The sequence below is a fragment of the Babylonia areolata genome, chromosome 20 (genome assembly GCF_041734735.1).
Source record: "Babylonia areolata isolate BAREFJ2019XMU chromosome 20, ASM4173473v1, whole genome shotgun sequence".
Classification (NCBI taxonomy): domain Eukaryota; kingdom Metazoa; phylum Mollusca; class Gastropoda; order Neogastropoda; family Buccinidae; genus Babylonia; species Babylonia areolata.
The window spans coordinates 38,506,358-38,523,857 of record NC_134895.1 but is presented as its reverse complement, the minus strand read 5'-3'; the positions used below and the strand labels follow the sequence as shown (position 1 = coordinate 38,523,857).

The 17,500-nt window shown below is 42.9% G+C and overlaps 1 protein-coding gene and 1 long non-coding RNA gene across 3 annotated transcripts in view; both read right to left on the bottom strand.

The window, feature by feature from the left end:
* LOC143295486 (uncharacterized) overlaps positions 1 to 17,500 on the bottom strand; it is a 365,664-nt gene that overhangs the window by 92,904 nt on the left and 255,260 nt on the right. The window lies entirely within an intron of this gene.
* Positions 5,703 to 17,500, bottom strand: part of LOC143294968 (uncharacterized) — a 68,405-nt gene continuing 56,607 nt past the window's right edge. For both annotated transcript variants that reach the window (XM_076606496.1, XM_076606497.1), the window contains 7 exons: positions 17,007 to 17,039; positions 14,122 to 14,290; positions 12,945 to 13,045; positions 11,705 to 11,849; positions 10,260 to 10,367; positions 8,804 to 8,903; positions 5,703 to 5,914 (listed from right to left, as the gene is read on the bottom strand). In XM_076606496.1, the coding sequence (XP_076462611.1) occupies positions 5,733 to 5,914; positions 8,804 to 8,903; positions 10,260 to 10,367; positions 11,705 to 11,849; positions 12,945 to 13,045; positions 14,122 to 14,290; positions 17,007 to 17,039 (838 nt within the window). In that variant the 3' untranslated portion in view covers positions 5,703 to 5,732. The remainder of the gene's footprint in view (positions 5,915 to 8,803; positions 8,904 to 10,259; positions 10,368 to 11,704; positions 11,850 to 12,944; positions 13,046 to 14,121; positions 14,291 to 17,006; positions 17,040 to 17,500) is intronic.

Genomic DNA, 17,500 nt, shown 5'->3' with positions numbered 1-17,500 from the left:
TTTGACAGCGAACTAGGCTGGCCACTGGCTGCAGTGAAACTAGCGTCTATCTTCCTGCTCTAAACCTGGCCTTACAAGGAATGTCCATTAAAGATTTCCCATTGCTTTCTTCCGTTTATAGTAGGAGGCTTGAAATTGCTCATATATAATAACGCATACCTCTACAGTTCACGTGGTAACTTGCATCTCTGAACTCGTAACAGTTCTCTTTTACAGGTGCTATGGTGGAGTATGGTGTTGAAAATGGAGCCAGTTGAATGCAGAGCGGTTGTTCGCCCACGGATTTCTCGCAATCCCACACTCGCTTTCTCTCACTTTACGAGAAAGCACGGGATTACGAGGAAGTGTGGTCGTTCCCCTCCCACGATTTCTCCCAATGGCGAGAAGAACGTGTGAGATAGCATGGGGTGTTCCCATTAGTTTCATCAAAAATATGTTCCCTTTATCATAGGAGTTGGTTCCTTGTCTTTTCCCAGTCCAAATCTTTGAGAAAAATGAGAGAGAGAGGGGGTGGGAGAGAGAGAAAGAGAGAGAGGGGAGAAAGAGAGAAAGAGAGAGAAAGCGGAGGGGGCCCGGGGGCGACGACGACGACGATCATAACAACGGCGTTTAGCGAAAACAAGAAGACATCAACAGTAATGACACTGAAGCTGACATTCATTAATTGTATTTCCCATAAGATGATCATTGCAATGCATCGACCTAAAATTCAACATCGGAATCAATAGCAAACAACAAAATTAAGGCAATGTGTAGAACTCAACAGACTAATTATATTTTCCAAGACTTGAACTGAATCTTTCTCGAGAGATGTTGGATGAGTGGGGGTGGGGGTGTAACATGGAATTGATTCAACTTTCAACAGAAATGTGACAGAAAATGTGCTCCCTAACTTTCTCGCAATTGAGACAAAACGTGGGAGGGGAACGATCACACTTTCTCGCAACCCCACGCTTTCTGGTAAAATCAGAGTAAGCGTAGGATTGTCAGAAATCGTGGGCAAACAGCGGTCATCGAGTTTCTATACTTGAGAGGGCGCACACCAAAGAAGACATTCGACGAGATGAAAGAGATTTATGGGGAGGATGCCCCATCGTATCATGTAGTCAGGCACTGGCATCGGTAGTTCAAGTGTGGTTGGACATCGTTGGAAACGGCTCCCATTCCCGGGCGACCACAGTCCGCCATTGATGAAGACACCATCCGGCAAGTGGAGGCCGCCATTTTGGAAGATTGCTGCATAACCGTTCGCCAACTAGCCCAAGATGTCAAGATCGGTGTGTGGTCTGTGGAAAAAAAATCACCCATGAACATTTGCACGTGCGGAAGTTGTCTGCGCGATGGAATCCCCGGTTGCTCATACCTTGTCAGAAACAGGAACCGGTCATGTTCTCCCAGGCTCTTTTGGCCATGTGCCAAGAAAACCAGGAGAACTTCTTCGACATACTAATCACGCAGAACGAAACATGGATCCATCGCTGTGATCCAGAGAAACTAAAGACCAGTCGAAGTAATGGAAACATTTTGACTCACCACCTCTGAAGAAGGCACGTGTCCAACCCTCGGCGGGCAAGGTCATGCTAACGGTCTTTACGGACCAGCGCGGACTAGTGATGATGAATTTCCTGGCAAAGGGTACCACAATTACCGGGACATACTGCGCTTCACTGCCTCATAAATTGTGGGAGGCCATCGAAACCAAGAAGTGTGGCATGCTGACGATAGGTGTCCGCCTCCTGTAAGACAACGTCCCGGTTCACAACTCGCATGTTGCCCAGACGGAAGCACGATCCTGCGGTCCCTCCACACCCCCCTTACGCTTACTCTCCCGACTTTGCATCATCTGACTTCCACCTCTTTCCAGCCATGAAGTAATCTTTGAAGGGCAAACACTTGCCAGGCTATGAAACGCTTATTTCCGAGGTCAAGTCGTGCCTTCTGACGCAACCTGCAGACTTCTACAGGCAAGGTCTTCACAGTTGCATAAAACAATGAGAGAAGTGTGTCATATCTTAGTGGTACCTATGCAGAGAAAAATAATAACTGTGCTAAGGTTCGTTCCTCTCAGTTCATGGGAAGTGCGTCAGGGGAAGTCTTCAATTTACATCCCTCGTACGTTTGCTTTTTGGGTGGTTGTTTTTTTTGTTGTTGTTTTTTTTGTCTGCCATCTCTGCTTCTCAAGCTTTGAGTTTTCTCTCCCTCCAACGAGTCAGCGAAACGTGAGTTTTACATCCGAAAGGTGTTAAAGTTTGCACTTCTTTCAGAACTTGCACAGCCTTTCTTTGTTCTATTTTGAATTCATCTTATATGAACAGCATTTCACTCGCATTTTTTCCGACTGACAACTGATTTCGATTCGTGTACTTCATGATCAGGCGATTATTGTGAGGGTGACTTGTTTACTGGCACTGTTGTTGTGTTCTTTAACACTGACACCATACAGTGTGTTTCTCGAGACAGGCTGACAAAGAATGACTTCCTGACAAGATGGCGTGATTAACTCTTTCCATACGAACGGCGAAAGAGACGACGTTAACAGCGTTTCACCCCAATTACCATCATCAAAATATCGCAAGCGGAAGGCTCTTATACTGAAGACGTGAATGTTGACAAAGAATGCCACAATTCTGACGACGGAAGCTAAAGGTTGGGTCATTCAGACACCCACTGGGCATTCGAGGGGTCTGTGTAGAGGAGAAGAGAGGACTGGCCGTACTGAGTGAGTTAACAACTACACACACACGCGCGCGCACCCTCTGCCTCCCCACCTACCCCGTCCAACAAACAGATGGTTCTATACGGAGCAAATGGGGAAAACGATTAAAGACAAATTCTTGAGATGTTTATGCTTGACAACGCAAGGTAAAAAAATTAATTTGCTGATAAAAAATCACTAAATGCAAAACCATAAATACGTAACTTTTTATCTCTATTGTATTTATATTTTTGGCTTGATAAAGATGAGTGCGTGCCTGTCTGCGTGTGCTTGTACATGTGTGCGCGCGCGTATGCGTGTGTACACGTTGGTGAGTGGGCACAAGCAATGCACGTACAAAACGGATATTGCAAAAAATAAAACCTTTTTGGGGGGGAGTGGTGGTAGGGGGGGCATGTTGGGTGGCGTGAACAGCGGCTAGATTCTGATCGAGCCTCTCTATTTTCCATCCCAGCAAAGCAATGGAAATTTGTGGTCTTGCTTTAACCATGCCGTGGTCTTTTAGAGCCTGCCAACTGGTGTGTGCAGTTCTCCCAAGGCTGGTCTGTATCAACACATCTCTGCATTCACCAACCCCTGTTAAAGTTTGGTGTGTGCATTTCTATCAAGGAGGGTCTGTATCAATACATCACTGCATTCACCAATCCTGTTAAAGTTTTGTGTGTACAGTTCTGTCAAGGATGGTCTGCATTTATAAATATCTGCATTCAGTGAGTAGGTCAATCGCAAATCATTACATCTCGCCTTCTATAAATCAATGGTTTTGCTGTATCACTATGTCTTGTCACTACGTTTCTGCGGTGTTGTATACATTGTGTTGTTGACTTGATGTATTTAGCATTCCATTCTTTTTGGAACTCGGACGGTGCGACCACTCCTTGGTTTTGTACAGTTCAGTTCAGTTCAGTTCAGTTCAATTCAGTTTCTGAAGACATTCAGACAAAATGACAAAAACACACACCCAGTAAAACAGAGGGGATTAAGACATGCATTTTATGAAGTCACTGGTAGTAGAAGTGGTGGTGTTGGTGTTGGTGGTGGTACTGGTGGAAATGGTGGTGATGGAAAAAGAAGAAAAACAAACTCTTTTAGAAATATATACATATACATGTAGATATATATTAAAAAACAAACAAACAAAGACTACGCTAAACAAAATCGCATTTCTTACACATACACACATGTCATTTCATAAATTACTAACAAAAGAAATGACAATATAAACAGAAAAAAATATAATAGACATACGCACAACAAAATCTCCTGAGACTTAAAGTGTGGGTGATGTTAGATATACATGTATGTTGTTTGGCGGGCTAGAGATAGGTTTACAAAAGGGATTTAATGTGTAGAAATGAGTGTGCTGTCTAACATAATTATATCCATTGAACAAAGACTTCAGCATTATCAACTTAGATAAATGATCTTACACATATACGACATAGGTCTACATACAAATGAAGAATGAATCAACAACAACAACAACAAAACATTTAAAAGAAAAAGCGTTTTCTATCACCAGCTGAACACAATCACACACACATACTGCATTTTAATTACTTTCGTTAAGAAAAAAAAAAAAGAAAAGAAAAGATATAAACCCGAAATCAGAACGCATACATTCGTGAAGAAACACGACATGACACACATTATTTAACAATGACAAATAAAACATTCGGACAGGCGTTCACAATTATTAAATGGGGAAGAAAAAAAAGTCACACCATATACAGATCATTCTCTTGTGCTATGATAACCAAAGTTGATTCAACCAAAACTGAGGAACGGAATTTTTACTGAAAGGCAACACTGAAGTGAAGAGACAAGATCCCCCAAAGCATGGCTCTTCATAGAAGCTTGCTCACCTGGCTTCCTCTTCGGACTGAAAGCTGACAGACACTTACATCATGATAATGAAAGGGAAATCAAAATAATAATGAACTCACTCTCCCCACCCCACCCCACCCCCCTTAAACAGCGTGGTTGTTCTTTCCTTACATGTCAATTACAGTAATCGAGCTTTAAAACAACTTCAATACATCTTATTAATTCAAATATCAATAGTCAAAAGAAACCGACGCACGTTAAACATTGTGCAAAAAAAAAAAAAAAAAAAAATATATATATATATATATATATATATCACAGGTTTGGCATTTCTTTTAATGTTTAATGCGTCGTGAATAATGATGTAAAAGGTGTGAGAAAATCAAATACACGAGTAATAATGAGTAATGATGTAAACGTTTAGAAAGGGAACTAGTGATAGGTAACCGTGAGTAACGTGACGTTGGAATAGTTACGAAGGAACTTCCGACAGGCAACTATGACCATTGACTGATGCAATAGTTATGTTCAGAGTGAACCACAGGTTGAGTAAATGATGCAACAGTTATGAGAGCAGCTGGTCACTGGTAATGATCAGTAATGACGTAAAGTTGTGTCTGACAAAAACGATTCAATGTTCCGGTTGATAAGATAATATCTAAACAGATTTTTGAAAAAAAAAAAAAAATTAATGTGTACGAGTGGTTTAATGTTCTACACGAATCTCGCGGCAAAAGAAAAGACGTTACACGCGTCTGTTGATTGACTGGCTGTGAGACTGACTGACGACGCAAACACTTCCGCCAAGCTGAAGATGACAGATGACAAAGATGCCAGCTGTGAAGATGAGGAGGAGGAGGAGGAGGAGGAGTGGAGGAGGATTGTATTGTATTGTTTTGTATTACTCTCTTTTTTTGTCACAACAAATTTCTCTGTGGTGAAATTCGGGCCGCTCTCACAAGGAAGAGCGCGTCGCTGCAGTGAGAGCGCCACCCATTTTTTTTGTTGTTTTTTTTTCTGCCTGCAATTGTATTTGTTTTTCTATGGATAGTAGTGTTGGTGGTAATGATGATGATGATGATGATAGAGAGATGGAGGACATGTGGGGGGGGTAGCGGGGAGGTAGCGGGGGGGCGGCGGCGTGGGGTGTTGCGGAGGGGCAGGGGGGGGGGTTGTGAGCAGGGTGTCATCAGACGATCTTGTCGTGCCTGGCCACGTTGCCCAGCTTGGTGAGGTAGGTGTGGATGTGGACCTTGCCGCTTTTGGAGGCTTCGCTGAGGGCCCTGGCGATCTGGTGGTCCGACATGCCCAGGTCGCCCGTGTCGTTGTACATCTTGGTCCACTTGAACACGTCCTCCGCCGGAAGGTCGCCTGCACAGAGGGGAACAGACGTGTTATGCTCCGGCAGGAGTGTCAGAACCACCGCAGCTTCAGTTTCAGTTTCTCAAGGAGGCGAATCCACATACACTACACCACATCTGCTAGGCAGATGCCTGACCAGCAGCATAACCCAACACGCTTAGTCAGGCTTTGGATGCGTACGTTTAAGCTATATATTCGTATGCCTATCAGAGTGGAATTTATTCTACATGATTTTGCCAGAGGACAACGCTCTCTCTGCGTTCTTTTTTTTTCTTTTTCTTTTTTTCAGTGCGCCAAATTCATGCTGCACACGGGACCTCGGTTTGTCCGTCTCATCCGAATGACTAGACGCTCAGTTTGATTTTCCAGTCAAACTTGGGAGAAAGGATGTGAGGAGCGGGATTCGAAGAGAAGTGTCACAGAACTAAGAGAAGTGTCACGTTCCGGCAGATGGGTGTTACAGAACAAAGAGATGTGTCACACACCGGCATATGTGTCACAGGACAAAGAGGTGGTTATGTTCCGGCATATGCGTCACAGAACAAAGAGGTGTTTTACGTTCTGGTAGATGTGTCACAGAACAAAGAGATGTGTTACGTTCCGGTTAGATGTGCCACAGAACAAAGGGATGTGTCACAGAACAAAGACATGTGTTACAGAACAAAGACATGTGTTACATTTCATGTGTGTGTCACAGAGCAAAGAGATGTGTTATGTTCCGGTTAGATGTGTCACAGAACAAAGAGATGTGTTATGCTCTGGTTATATGTGACACAGAACACAGAGATGTGACACAGAACACAGAGATGTGACACAGAACACAGAGATGTGACACAGAACAAAGAGGTGTGCTACGTTCCGGTTAGATGTGTCACAGAACAAAGAGATGTGACACAGAACAAAGAGATGTGTTATGATCCGGGTAGATGTGGTACAGAACAAAGAGATATGATCCGGGTAGATGTGACACAGAACACAGAGATGTGTTACGTTCCGGTTAGATGGGCGACACATAACAAAGAGATGTGTCACATTCCAGTAAATGTGTCACAGAACACAGGAATGTATTAAATTCTGGTTTCAGAATCAACACCAACGCACGCACTACCTCTCACCCACGGTTTAATTAATAACCAACCCTCCACAGAGGACTGGGGGAGAGGGACATGTCTAACACTCACACTGACATCAGACCGCTAGCACGGTGAACATGGTCAAGGTGAATGCCATTAAAATTTAAAAAAAAAAAAAAAAAAAAGTTCTGGGTAGCCGTAATTTGAACACACAATCTGGAAAAGCAATCTTTTTTTCTGTTTTTTTTTTAATGATGAACAATAATGTCAATCCAATCCAGCTGTTAAATTTATACATTGTAAGTGTATTACGGGTTCAGCGCGCGCGCACATACACCGCCAACCCCACCTTCCCCCACCCCCCGCCAAAAGAAAAAGAAAAAAGAAAAAAATGGAAAAAACAAAACAAAAAAAACCCACTATGTGTGGAAGAAGTAAACGAAGATGCAAAGAATAAAAAATGTGAAACAGGACGCCATAAACATGTAGAAAACCTAGAAAGAAAAAAAAAGTTTTCAGATTTGTCGAGAATTAATGGGGGGAGAGAGAGAGAGAGAGAGAGAGAGAGAGAGAGAGAGACAGAGACATTAATTTTGCCGGCCACGGTGTATCGCATGGAAAACAAGAGAGGCAAGGCCTTCAAGACTCACTTGTGATAAATTAAGTCCCCTAGCATTAATTACATAGTAATTTCCCTTTTTTACAATCTGTACCAAAACGTTTGCAAATAAATAAAAATTCCATGCTTAGCAAAAGAAGTTCCTGTTTAACGAAAAATGATAATAATGACTCCTCTTGTTGTTGTGTCAGAATAAGAGGTCAAAGTGCCAACTTTAGAGAATACAAAAAATATAAATATAACAGTAAATGCAGTTTGCATATAATTAGGCTTCTTTTTTTAAATTTTTTTGTGCCCATCCCAGAGGTGCAATATTGTTTTAAACAAGATGACTGGAAAGAACTGAATTTTTCCTATTTTTATACCACGGACACACACACACACACACACACACACACACAGAGACAACCGAACACCGGGTTAAAACATAGACTCACTTTGTTTACACAAGTGAGTCAATGACACACAGCTTCATTGTGAGGGTCAAGCTGGGGCATCACAGCGGATACTAATGTACAGTGGTCAGGCGTGTCAAACCATCACCATCAGAACAGCAGAGGAAACGTCTGCTGTCGCGATTATCTGGGTCTAGAATTCGATCATGGTGGAGAGAGTCTTGCCCAAGTTACATCCCCACTCTCTTGGCCAAGAGGGTTTTATCCACTCTGTTTACGCATACCCAGATTCAAACACACGACAGTTGGCCGCCGTTCTTTCTCTCTCTCTGGACCCTGCAGTTGGAATGAACTTCCTCTTTCTCTTCGTCAGGTCTACGCACTCAGCTCTTTCAAGTCTGGTCTTAAAACCCACCTCTTCCTAAAACTGCCTCCCTTCCCTGTCTCTTCCTTGTCTTCAGTTTTTTTTCTTCCAGTTCTAGAGTTATGCATGCGTGTGAATGACGGGTGCGAAAGCGTTTTGATTTGTCTCTGCACAAGATTCAGTACTATATAAATATAATTATTATTAACTAATTATTATTCTATGGCCGTCGGCACTGGGATGGTTCCCCAAACTGAAACTAGCCCCCAAGGCTGCAGCACTAAGAGCCAGTGTAATTTTGCCTCCTAGTTTGAGAGTCATAGTCCTTCACAAAAGACGACGCTGTAAGTGATTTCCCATTGTAATGGAGAAACCATTGATAATACGGCTCTCATTTTGCTGTTGGAAAAAAAACACGTGATGATTGGTGCAAGGGAGAGAACTGACCTTCACATCTCTGGTCCTGATTGTAGAGGGCGTTGGCGAACTCCATGAAGTTTTTGAACCAGGGGCCATCGCTGCGCGGCTTCAACTTGTCCTGAATGTCCTGAAATAAGGAACGAAAACCTTTGGTTTGATACATGGTTTGCTTTGCTCTTTTTTCCTATTTATGTCTCCGTCTCTGTCTATCTGTCTCTGACGCTCTGTCTGTCTGTCTGTCTATGTCTCTCTGTTTTCTCTGAGTGTCTCCCTCTCTAACACACACACACGCACACACACACGCACGCAAGCACGCACGCACACACACACGCACGCACGCACGCACACACACACACACACACGCACACACACACACACACACACACACACACACACACACACAGACCACAACACACACTTCACCAGACTGTTTTTTTACATAAAGCTTGCGGCAAACCTTGTTGTTTGTTTGCTTCTTATTCTTGTGACCACTGTGTATGTTTGTCTGGAAGACAGACAGATCAACACAAACAGAAACACAGCTGCCATTGTGGATCGGTTTTACAGTCAAATTAGCTCCAAGAGTGTCTGGACTGCCTATCCGCAGCTATCAAGTGTGTGTGTGTGTGTGTGTGTGTGTGTGTGTGTGTGTGTGTGTGTGTGTGTGTGTGTGCGTGTGTGCGTGTGCGTGTGCGTGCGGCCATGTCATTTTTAGTAATATATACCTTTTTTGTTGGATGTTTTCATTTGTCAGTATTGTTGTGCAATACCCTATTGTCTTAACATGAGTATGTGTGTGTGTGTAGGGGGGCAGCTATTGGGAGTTCTTATCTGACTAGTTTTAATCTCTTCTTATGTTGCGCATGGTGATTTTATGCTAGTGTTTACAACGAGCCTGTGATTGCACAACTTAATTTCCATGTGGATTAATAAAGTGCTTTTGATTGATTGAAGTAGTGACCCCATCGCATTAATTAACAGGTTATCTCGTCTCTCCAAATAATGACCACACATTCCCCCATCCCGTTCCTTTATGAGTCAGGGGAGGCTATCAGTGTCACTGTCACTCGTCCCGTAACCTCCCTTGGCCGTGGGGGACGCTGCAATGTTGAATGCATCACCGTCACAGTCAACGTTCTCTGACAGGGGAGGCAAGAGAGTTTTATTGAGCATCTCCCTCCATGTGTGTGACCTGGAGTTGTTCCTCTTGTCCGTGTCCCCCCTCCTTCCCACACTATGAAAAAGTCTTGACGTGCTCTTGCGTGTCGTCTGGTCTGTGCGCATTGTACCTCTCTATGGGTACATGAATTACTCTCCTTGCCTTGCCTTGCCTTGCCTTGCCCTTACCTTGTCTTACTTGCCTTGCCTTGCCTTGCCTTGCCTTGCCCTGACCTTGCCTTGTCATACCTTGCCTTGCCTTACCTGGCCTTGCCTTACCTAACCTTGCACGGCCTTCCACTTAACATGTCTTGCCTTAACTCACCTCATAATTTCGCTCCAGTTGTTTGATGTCCTGGTCCATACGAGAGATAACCTCTGTCCGGGCCTCAGGTCCACCATCGGCGTAGTTGCCGTTGTTCTGTGTGGGTCCCTGTTTGGAGGCATGACCGTGTGTGTGTGTGAGGGTTCTTCTTCTTCTTCTGCGTTCACTCGTATGCACACGAGTGGGCTTTTACGTGTATGACCGTTTTTACCCCGCCATACTCCGTTTTCGGGGGTGTGCATGTTGGGTATGTTCTTGTTTCCATAACCCACCGAACGCTGACATGGATTACAGGATCTTTAACATGCGTATTTGATCTTCTGCTTGTATATACACACGAAGGGGGTTCAGGCACTAGCAGGTCTGCACATATGTTGGCCTGGGAGATCGTAAAAATCTCCACCCTTTACCCACCAGACGCCGTCACCGTGATTCGAACCCGGGACCCTCAGATTGACAGTCCAACGCTTTAACCACTCGGCTATTGCGCCCGTCAAGTGTGAGGGTTCGATTCTCTTCCCGCTTCAAAAAAAGGGGGGGTGTTGAAAGGAGGGTAGATGTAAAGTGAGTAAGAAGACACGGCATTGCAGACGTCTGGGTGTTCGTGTCACCACTGCAGCCGGTTTCCTTTTATACCCCCCCCCCCCCCCTTCAGTTTGTTTGTCTCCCTTTTCTTTACAGCTCTCTCTCTCTCTCTCTCTCTCTGTGTGTGTGTGTGTGTGTGTGTGTGTGTGTGTGTATGCTATTTGTACAGACATCACAGACTGTTCATATGCTACTTATATACATACCACACACAGTTGACATGCTACTTATATACATACCACACACTGTTCATATGCTACTTATACAGACATCACACACTGTTCATATGCTACTTATATACATACCACACACTCTTTCTTTTTCTTTTTTTTTTTTACCACACACTCTTTATATGCTACTTATATACATACCACACACTGTTCATATGCTACTTATATACATACCACACACTGTTCATATGCTACTTATATACATACCAAACACTGTTCATATGCTACTTATATACATACCACACACGCTGTGCATACATGTGCACACATACAGCAAACACATAGATAAACACAAAACAAACACAGACACAGACAGACACACATACACAGAAACAGACAAACACACACACACACACACACACACACACACACACACACACACACACAGGGAGAGAGAGAGAGATGGAGAGAGGGAGAGAGACAGAGAGAGATAAGGCCACACCACACACGTAAAAACACACACACACACACACACTCTCTCTCTCTCTCTCTCTCTCTCTCTCCGTCAATTCTTTTCCTCCCTCCCTCACTCTCCCTCCCTCTCTCTCTCCCTCCTTCCCTCCCACCACCTCCTCCCAAATCTCCCCACGTGCCCTCCCCCCCGCAACCCCCCCTCTCCCAAGAACTGACCTCATGACGTCGCCAGACAGGGGTGACGGGGGCTTTCTCCGCTGGAGGAGGGGGGGAGGGGTGCCGGCCCCGCTGGGTGTGTGCGGGGTGCTGGTGCTGCCCTGCGGGCTGGGCCTTCTGCAGGAAGTCCACAAACATCTTCCAGCTGCAAGAGAAAGAGAACGGAAAGAAAGAAAGGAAAAGAAAACAAAGAAAGAATGAATGAAACGTTTAAAACACTGATTTTGTTTAGCGGGGAATTATTGTTTTTTTTAAAACGAAGACGATAATAATCATTACGTGCATCCAAGAGAGAGAGAGAGAAAAAGGTGTAGAAACACCTCCATACTCCCCAAACACTCACTCACTCAATCACGTACGTACGCATGCGCGCACACATGCGCGCGCACACACACACACACACACACACACACACACGCATAGTTGTACGCACGCTATGCAAACACTCACACACGTGCACGCACACACACAGACAAACAGACACAGACACACAGACACAGACACACACACACACACACACAATAAGGCATACATATGCCTATTGTATCCTTGTATACAGCTCACACATGCATACTATGTACATTTATCACGTGTACACGTCCGTACAACAGCAGAACGATATCGCATTAACTTTAAACTGAAACCGAAAACAAGCAAACAAATAAATATAAATATATGGTGCAAAAACCAATATATTGCTCAGTTAAAGTCACTGTTTAAATACAAAGATCCAAAGATAGGTGACAGAAAGACGGAAGAAAGAGAATCGAAAATAAAGAAAAAATAAGCGAAATAAGCTTTAAAAAAAAAAAAAAAGAATAAAAAAGATAAAAAGAATTTTCAAAAAGCTAAATAAGCTAAATGAATAAACAGATGAATATACAGATAAACAGGTAAATAAATCAATAAACAAATAAATAATAAATAAAAATTTAAAAAATCGTTTACGCAATCGTTCACCGACTCCTGCGCTGTATTTAACTCTCTCCATACGAACGGCGAAAGAGACGACGTTAACAGCGTTTCACCCCAATTACCATCATCAAAATATTGCAAGCGGAAGGCTCTTATACTGAAGAGGTGAATGTTGACAAACAATACCACAATTCTGACGACGGAAGCTAAAGGTTGGGTCATTCAGACACCCACTGGACATCCGAGGGGTCTGTGTAGAGGAGAAGAGAGGACTGGCCGTACTGAGTGAGTTAAAATGCACTTTACCTGCTGTCATGTCACTCACTTGTATCTGTCATCATAACTGTTGAGACGACATCTTTGAAGGACCCGATTTAAGACAGAGCTCTGGAGAGGGATGTTCAGCTGGAAACACACGTCCATGATCTGAAAATCAACAGTCAGCGATCTTTGATAATATACACAGAAATCTCTGTCTGTCGTCTGGAATCAACAGTCAATCATTCTGTATAATCCAAATACCAGTCTATGAAGTGAAAGCAAGCCAGGTGCGCACACACACACACACACACACACACACACACACACACACACTAATTAGTCACCTGGAATTCTGTTGTCAGGTTTTTTAAATCAGTTATTGGTTTGGGCCGAATGATCAATGGTAAATCCACTGCAATAGGAATTCATTCAAAGCCCAGTCTTTTGTAAAAGACTATGGTTATCATACTGTGAGGCAAGGCTGCACTGGCTATTTGGTCTTTAGGAACCATCCCAACGCCGACTGTATTTAACCCCTTTCAGCCGAGAGAGTGAGGAAGTATCTTGGGCAAGACACTCTCCGCTATAATCAAATTCTAGCCCAGATAGTCGGGACAGCAGTCGCCTCCCCTGCTGTTCTGATGGTCATAGCTGGACACGACTGATTGTCGCCATACAATGGGTAAAGAAGGAGAAGAACAACAACAACAACGACAACAAGAGCAAGAAGAACAAGATGATGATGATGATGACGATGACGACGACGACGAAAAAGAGGAAAAAGAAGATGATGAAGAAGAACAAGAAGAACAGGAACAGGAACAACAAGAAGAAGAAGAACGAGAATTACAAGAAACACAAGAAGACACAAGAAGAACAAAAAGAACAAGAAGAACAAGATGATGATGATGATGATGATGATGATGATGATGATGATGATGAAGAAGAAGAAGATGATGATGATGATGATGATGATGACGATGATGGTGAAGAAGAAGAAGATGATGATGATGATGGTGGTGGAGAAGAAGAAGAAGAAGATGATGACGATGATGATGATGATGATGATGATGATGATGATGGTGATGATGACGATGATGATGATGATAAAGAAGAAGAAGATGATGATGATGATGATGATGATGGTGGTGAAAAGAAGATGATGATGATGATGGTGATGATGATGATGAAGAACAAGAACAAGAACACCACCACCAACAACAACAAGCAGTATAACAGACCGTCCTGAGGTCCAGCACCCCCCTGCCTGTCCTGTCGGCCTGGGACAGCTGCTGGCTCAGCCTGCTGAAGTCGATCAGGTACTCGTTCTCCCGCAGCTGCTGCTCCACCATGCTCACCAGTTTGGCCTGCTCAGAGTCCGCCAGGAAGTTGTCCACCTGACGGTCCACCCTGCCGGCAAACAACAGAAATCGAAATCGAACCAGAACCTTTATTATTTTTTTTTTTATTGAAGGAAAAGGAATAGGCACTTATCGGCCTGTTTTCATCCTACCCTCGTAAAGAAAACGTTCAAACTAGTCTACGAAATACAAAGAAAGAAAAAAAAGTGGGAATAACGAAATACAAAAGAAAGAAAAAAAGTGGGGATAAAAATATATACACATCGCATGGCAACAACAACAACAACAACAACAACATGAACAAATAAACAGACAGACAGACACACAGACCCTCAGGTGTCCGTGGTCAGCGTCACGTCTCTTTCACCGCCAAGTTTCTGTGTGAAAACTTACACTCCCCCAGCGCCGAATGTATTGTACAAACGACGCACTCAGTCACAGGTTAAGGTTCACGTCAAAGCAACACAATGGACTTGTTCGTTTCAAACTGTGGTCTGGGGGGCAAAGGTTGGTCAGAGTTCTAGTAGCGGAAAAACTGACTGCAGCTGTAAAGCTTTGCTAGAATGCGAAAAATGGTCTTGCCAACATGTCCCCTCGATGTCGACAAAACTAGCCCTATAGCGGTGCACTGTTTAGTCGAGGTAAGTCGCCTATGGCAGTGAAAGAGTCAAGGATGAGTCTTAGTGTGCGGGGATGGCGGGCACAATAGAATAGCCGAGTGGTTCAAGCGTTGGACTACTCTCATTCTGAGGGTCTCGGGTTCGAATCTCAGTAACGGCGCCTGGTGGGTAAAGGGTGGAGATTTTTCCGATCTCCCAGGTTAACATAATTATGTGCAGACCTGCCTGTGCCTGAGCTGAACCCCATTCGTGTGCATACGAGCAAGCAGAAGATCATCAAATACGCATATTAAAGATCCTTTAATCCATGTCAGCGTTCGGTGGGTTATGGAAACAAGAACATACCCAGCATGCACACACCCAAAAACGGAGTATAGCTGCCTTCATGGCGGGGGTAAAAACGATCATGCACATAAAAGCCCACTCGTGTACATACGAGTGAACGTGGGAGTTGCAGCCCATGAACGAAGAAGAAGAAGAAGAAGACGACCCACGGGTTTCCGTGGTCACTGTCAAGAAGGAAGAAAACTGTGCGGGAATGGTTCATATACTGCTACAACAACACTACATCGGCATTTTTAAAAGAATGGGAGATAGGGTTTGAGGGGGCAGGGGGTTGGGGGGTGGTGGTGAAAGGGAAGTGGGCTAGCATGTGCCTGATGATCTATATGCATAGACCTAATAGTGCTGGTGAGGTTTTGAGAGTCTAACAAATTCTATTAAAAAAAAACCCTATGTATGTATGTATGGATGGATGCATGTGCGTGTGTGTATGTATATATATATGTGTGTGTGTGTGTGTGTGTGTGTGTGTGTGTGCGTGGACACTCAACGAAAATGAAATAAAACAATTACAACCGAGTTCTCAAAATACGTACAGAGAAATATATACATAGAGAGAGAGAGAGAGAGAGAGAGAGAGAGAGAGAGAGAGAGAGAGAGAGAGAGAGAGATTCAAAGATTCAAAGATTCAAAAACTTTATTACTCAAGGATAAAGATTTTAGGCATCGCCCAGTCTTCCAATCTGTCCTTGTGACAACAATAACAATAACAACATTAACGATAACGACCAAAAAAAAAAAAAAATTGTTAACACTGCTACATCCACTGCTACTAGAACGAAGAATGATCACCACCATCATCATTAACATCGTAAAAAGTAATAAAACGAACGCATTCATACATTCATATCCATACACATGCACACACTCTCTCCACCCAACACACACACACACACACACACACACACACATACACACACACACACACATATATATATATATATATATATATATATATATATATATATATATATATATATATACTTATGCAAATACAGAGACATGACCGAGGTGAGAAACATATAGCGGACATAAAGAAAATAGAGAAGCACAACTTTACCATTGCACATATACAAAAGTGATTAATTTGCTGATGCAGATGTTACAGGTAATAACATCCAATTTACAGGCGAATAAGTAAGAACAAAGCACAAAGGTAGAAATAAAATAAATTCACTGCATGTAGGTATAGATACAAACTTCACGGAAAAAAGCATGATTTTTGTATTTTTTGGCTGGTTATTTAAAAAAAAAAAAAAAAAAAAAAAAAGCAAGCTTTGTGGGCCTATTGTTTGTGGAGCAGAAGTTCTCGTATGTTTGATTTGAAGGAACGTAATGAATCGCACGTCTTAATGAACGAAGGAAGAAAGTTCCAAGCAGATGGTCCAAAAAATGCAAAGCTAGATTTGTACAAATCGATGCGCACACGAGGCAGAATATAATTATCTGAATCGTAACGCTCTGATGCCCGTTGAACAAGGTCACTGAGGTATGGTGGTGACATGTTTTTGTGTACTTTGAACATGAGGACCATTTTATTGTAGTCGAATTGCTTGTATAGTGGTAATATTTCCAGTTTTGTTAATTTTTCATCTGTTGATAGGGAGTGGTCTGATAAAATAAGTTTAGCTGCTCGAGAGAGAGAGAGAGAGAGAGAGAGAGAGAGAGAGAGAGAGAGAGAGAGAGAGAAAGGAGGATGGGGAAGATGATCTAATCATGTCGATGATAATAACGATGACGTTAATGGTGATGACAATGATGACGACGACGATAATAGTGATAACGATGATGATGATAACTTACGGCGTTACTGGTCTTTGCTCAGAAGATCCAGCCCTGAAAAAAAAAAATCATCGAGTTGTTTTTTGTTTAAATGTGGACCTCAAGAGTGGTCAAGTTGTTTGATTCTGAATAAAACTTTAACGAAATCAAGGACCGAAAGAGTGGTCCAGTTGTCTGATTCTAATAAGATTTTAAAGAAATGTGGACCTAAATACTGGTCCAGTTGTCTGATTCTAAATAAGATTTTAAAGAAATGTGGACGTAAATACTGGTCCAGTTGTCTGATTCTAGATAAGACTTTAAAGAAATGTGAACTTAAATACTGGTCGAGTCAGTTGTCTGATTGTAAATAAAACTTTAAAGAAATGTTGACCTAAAGAGTGGTCAAGTTGTTTGATTCTGAATAAAACTTTAAATGTTGACCTAAATACTGGTCCAGTTGTCTGATTCTAAATAAGACTTTATAGAAACGTGAACCTAAATACTGGTCCAGTTGTCTGATTCTAAATAAGACT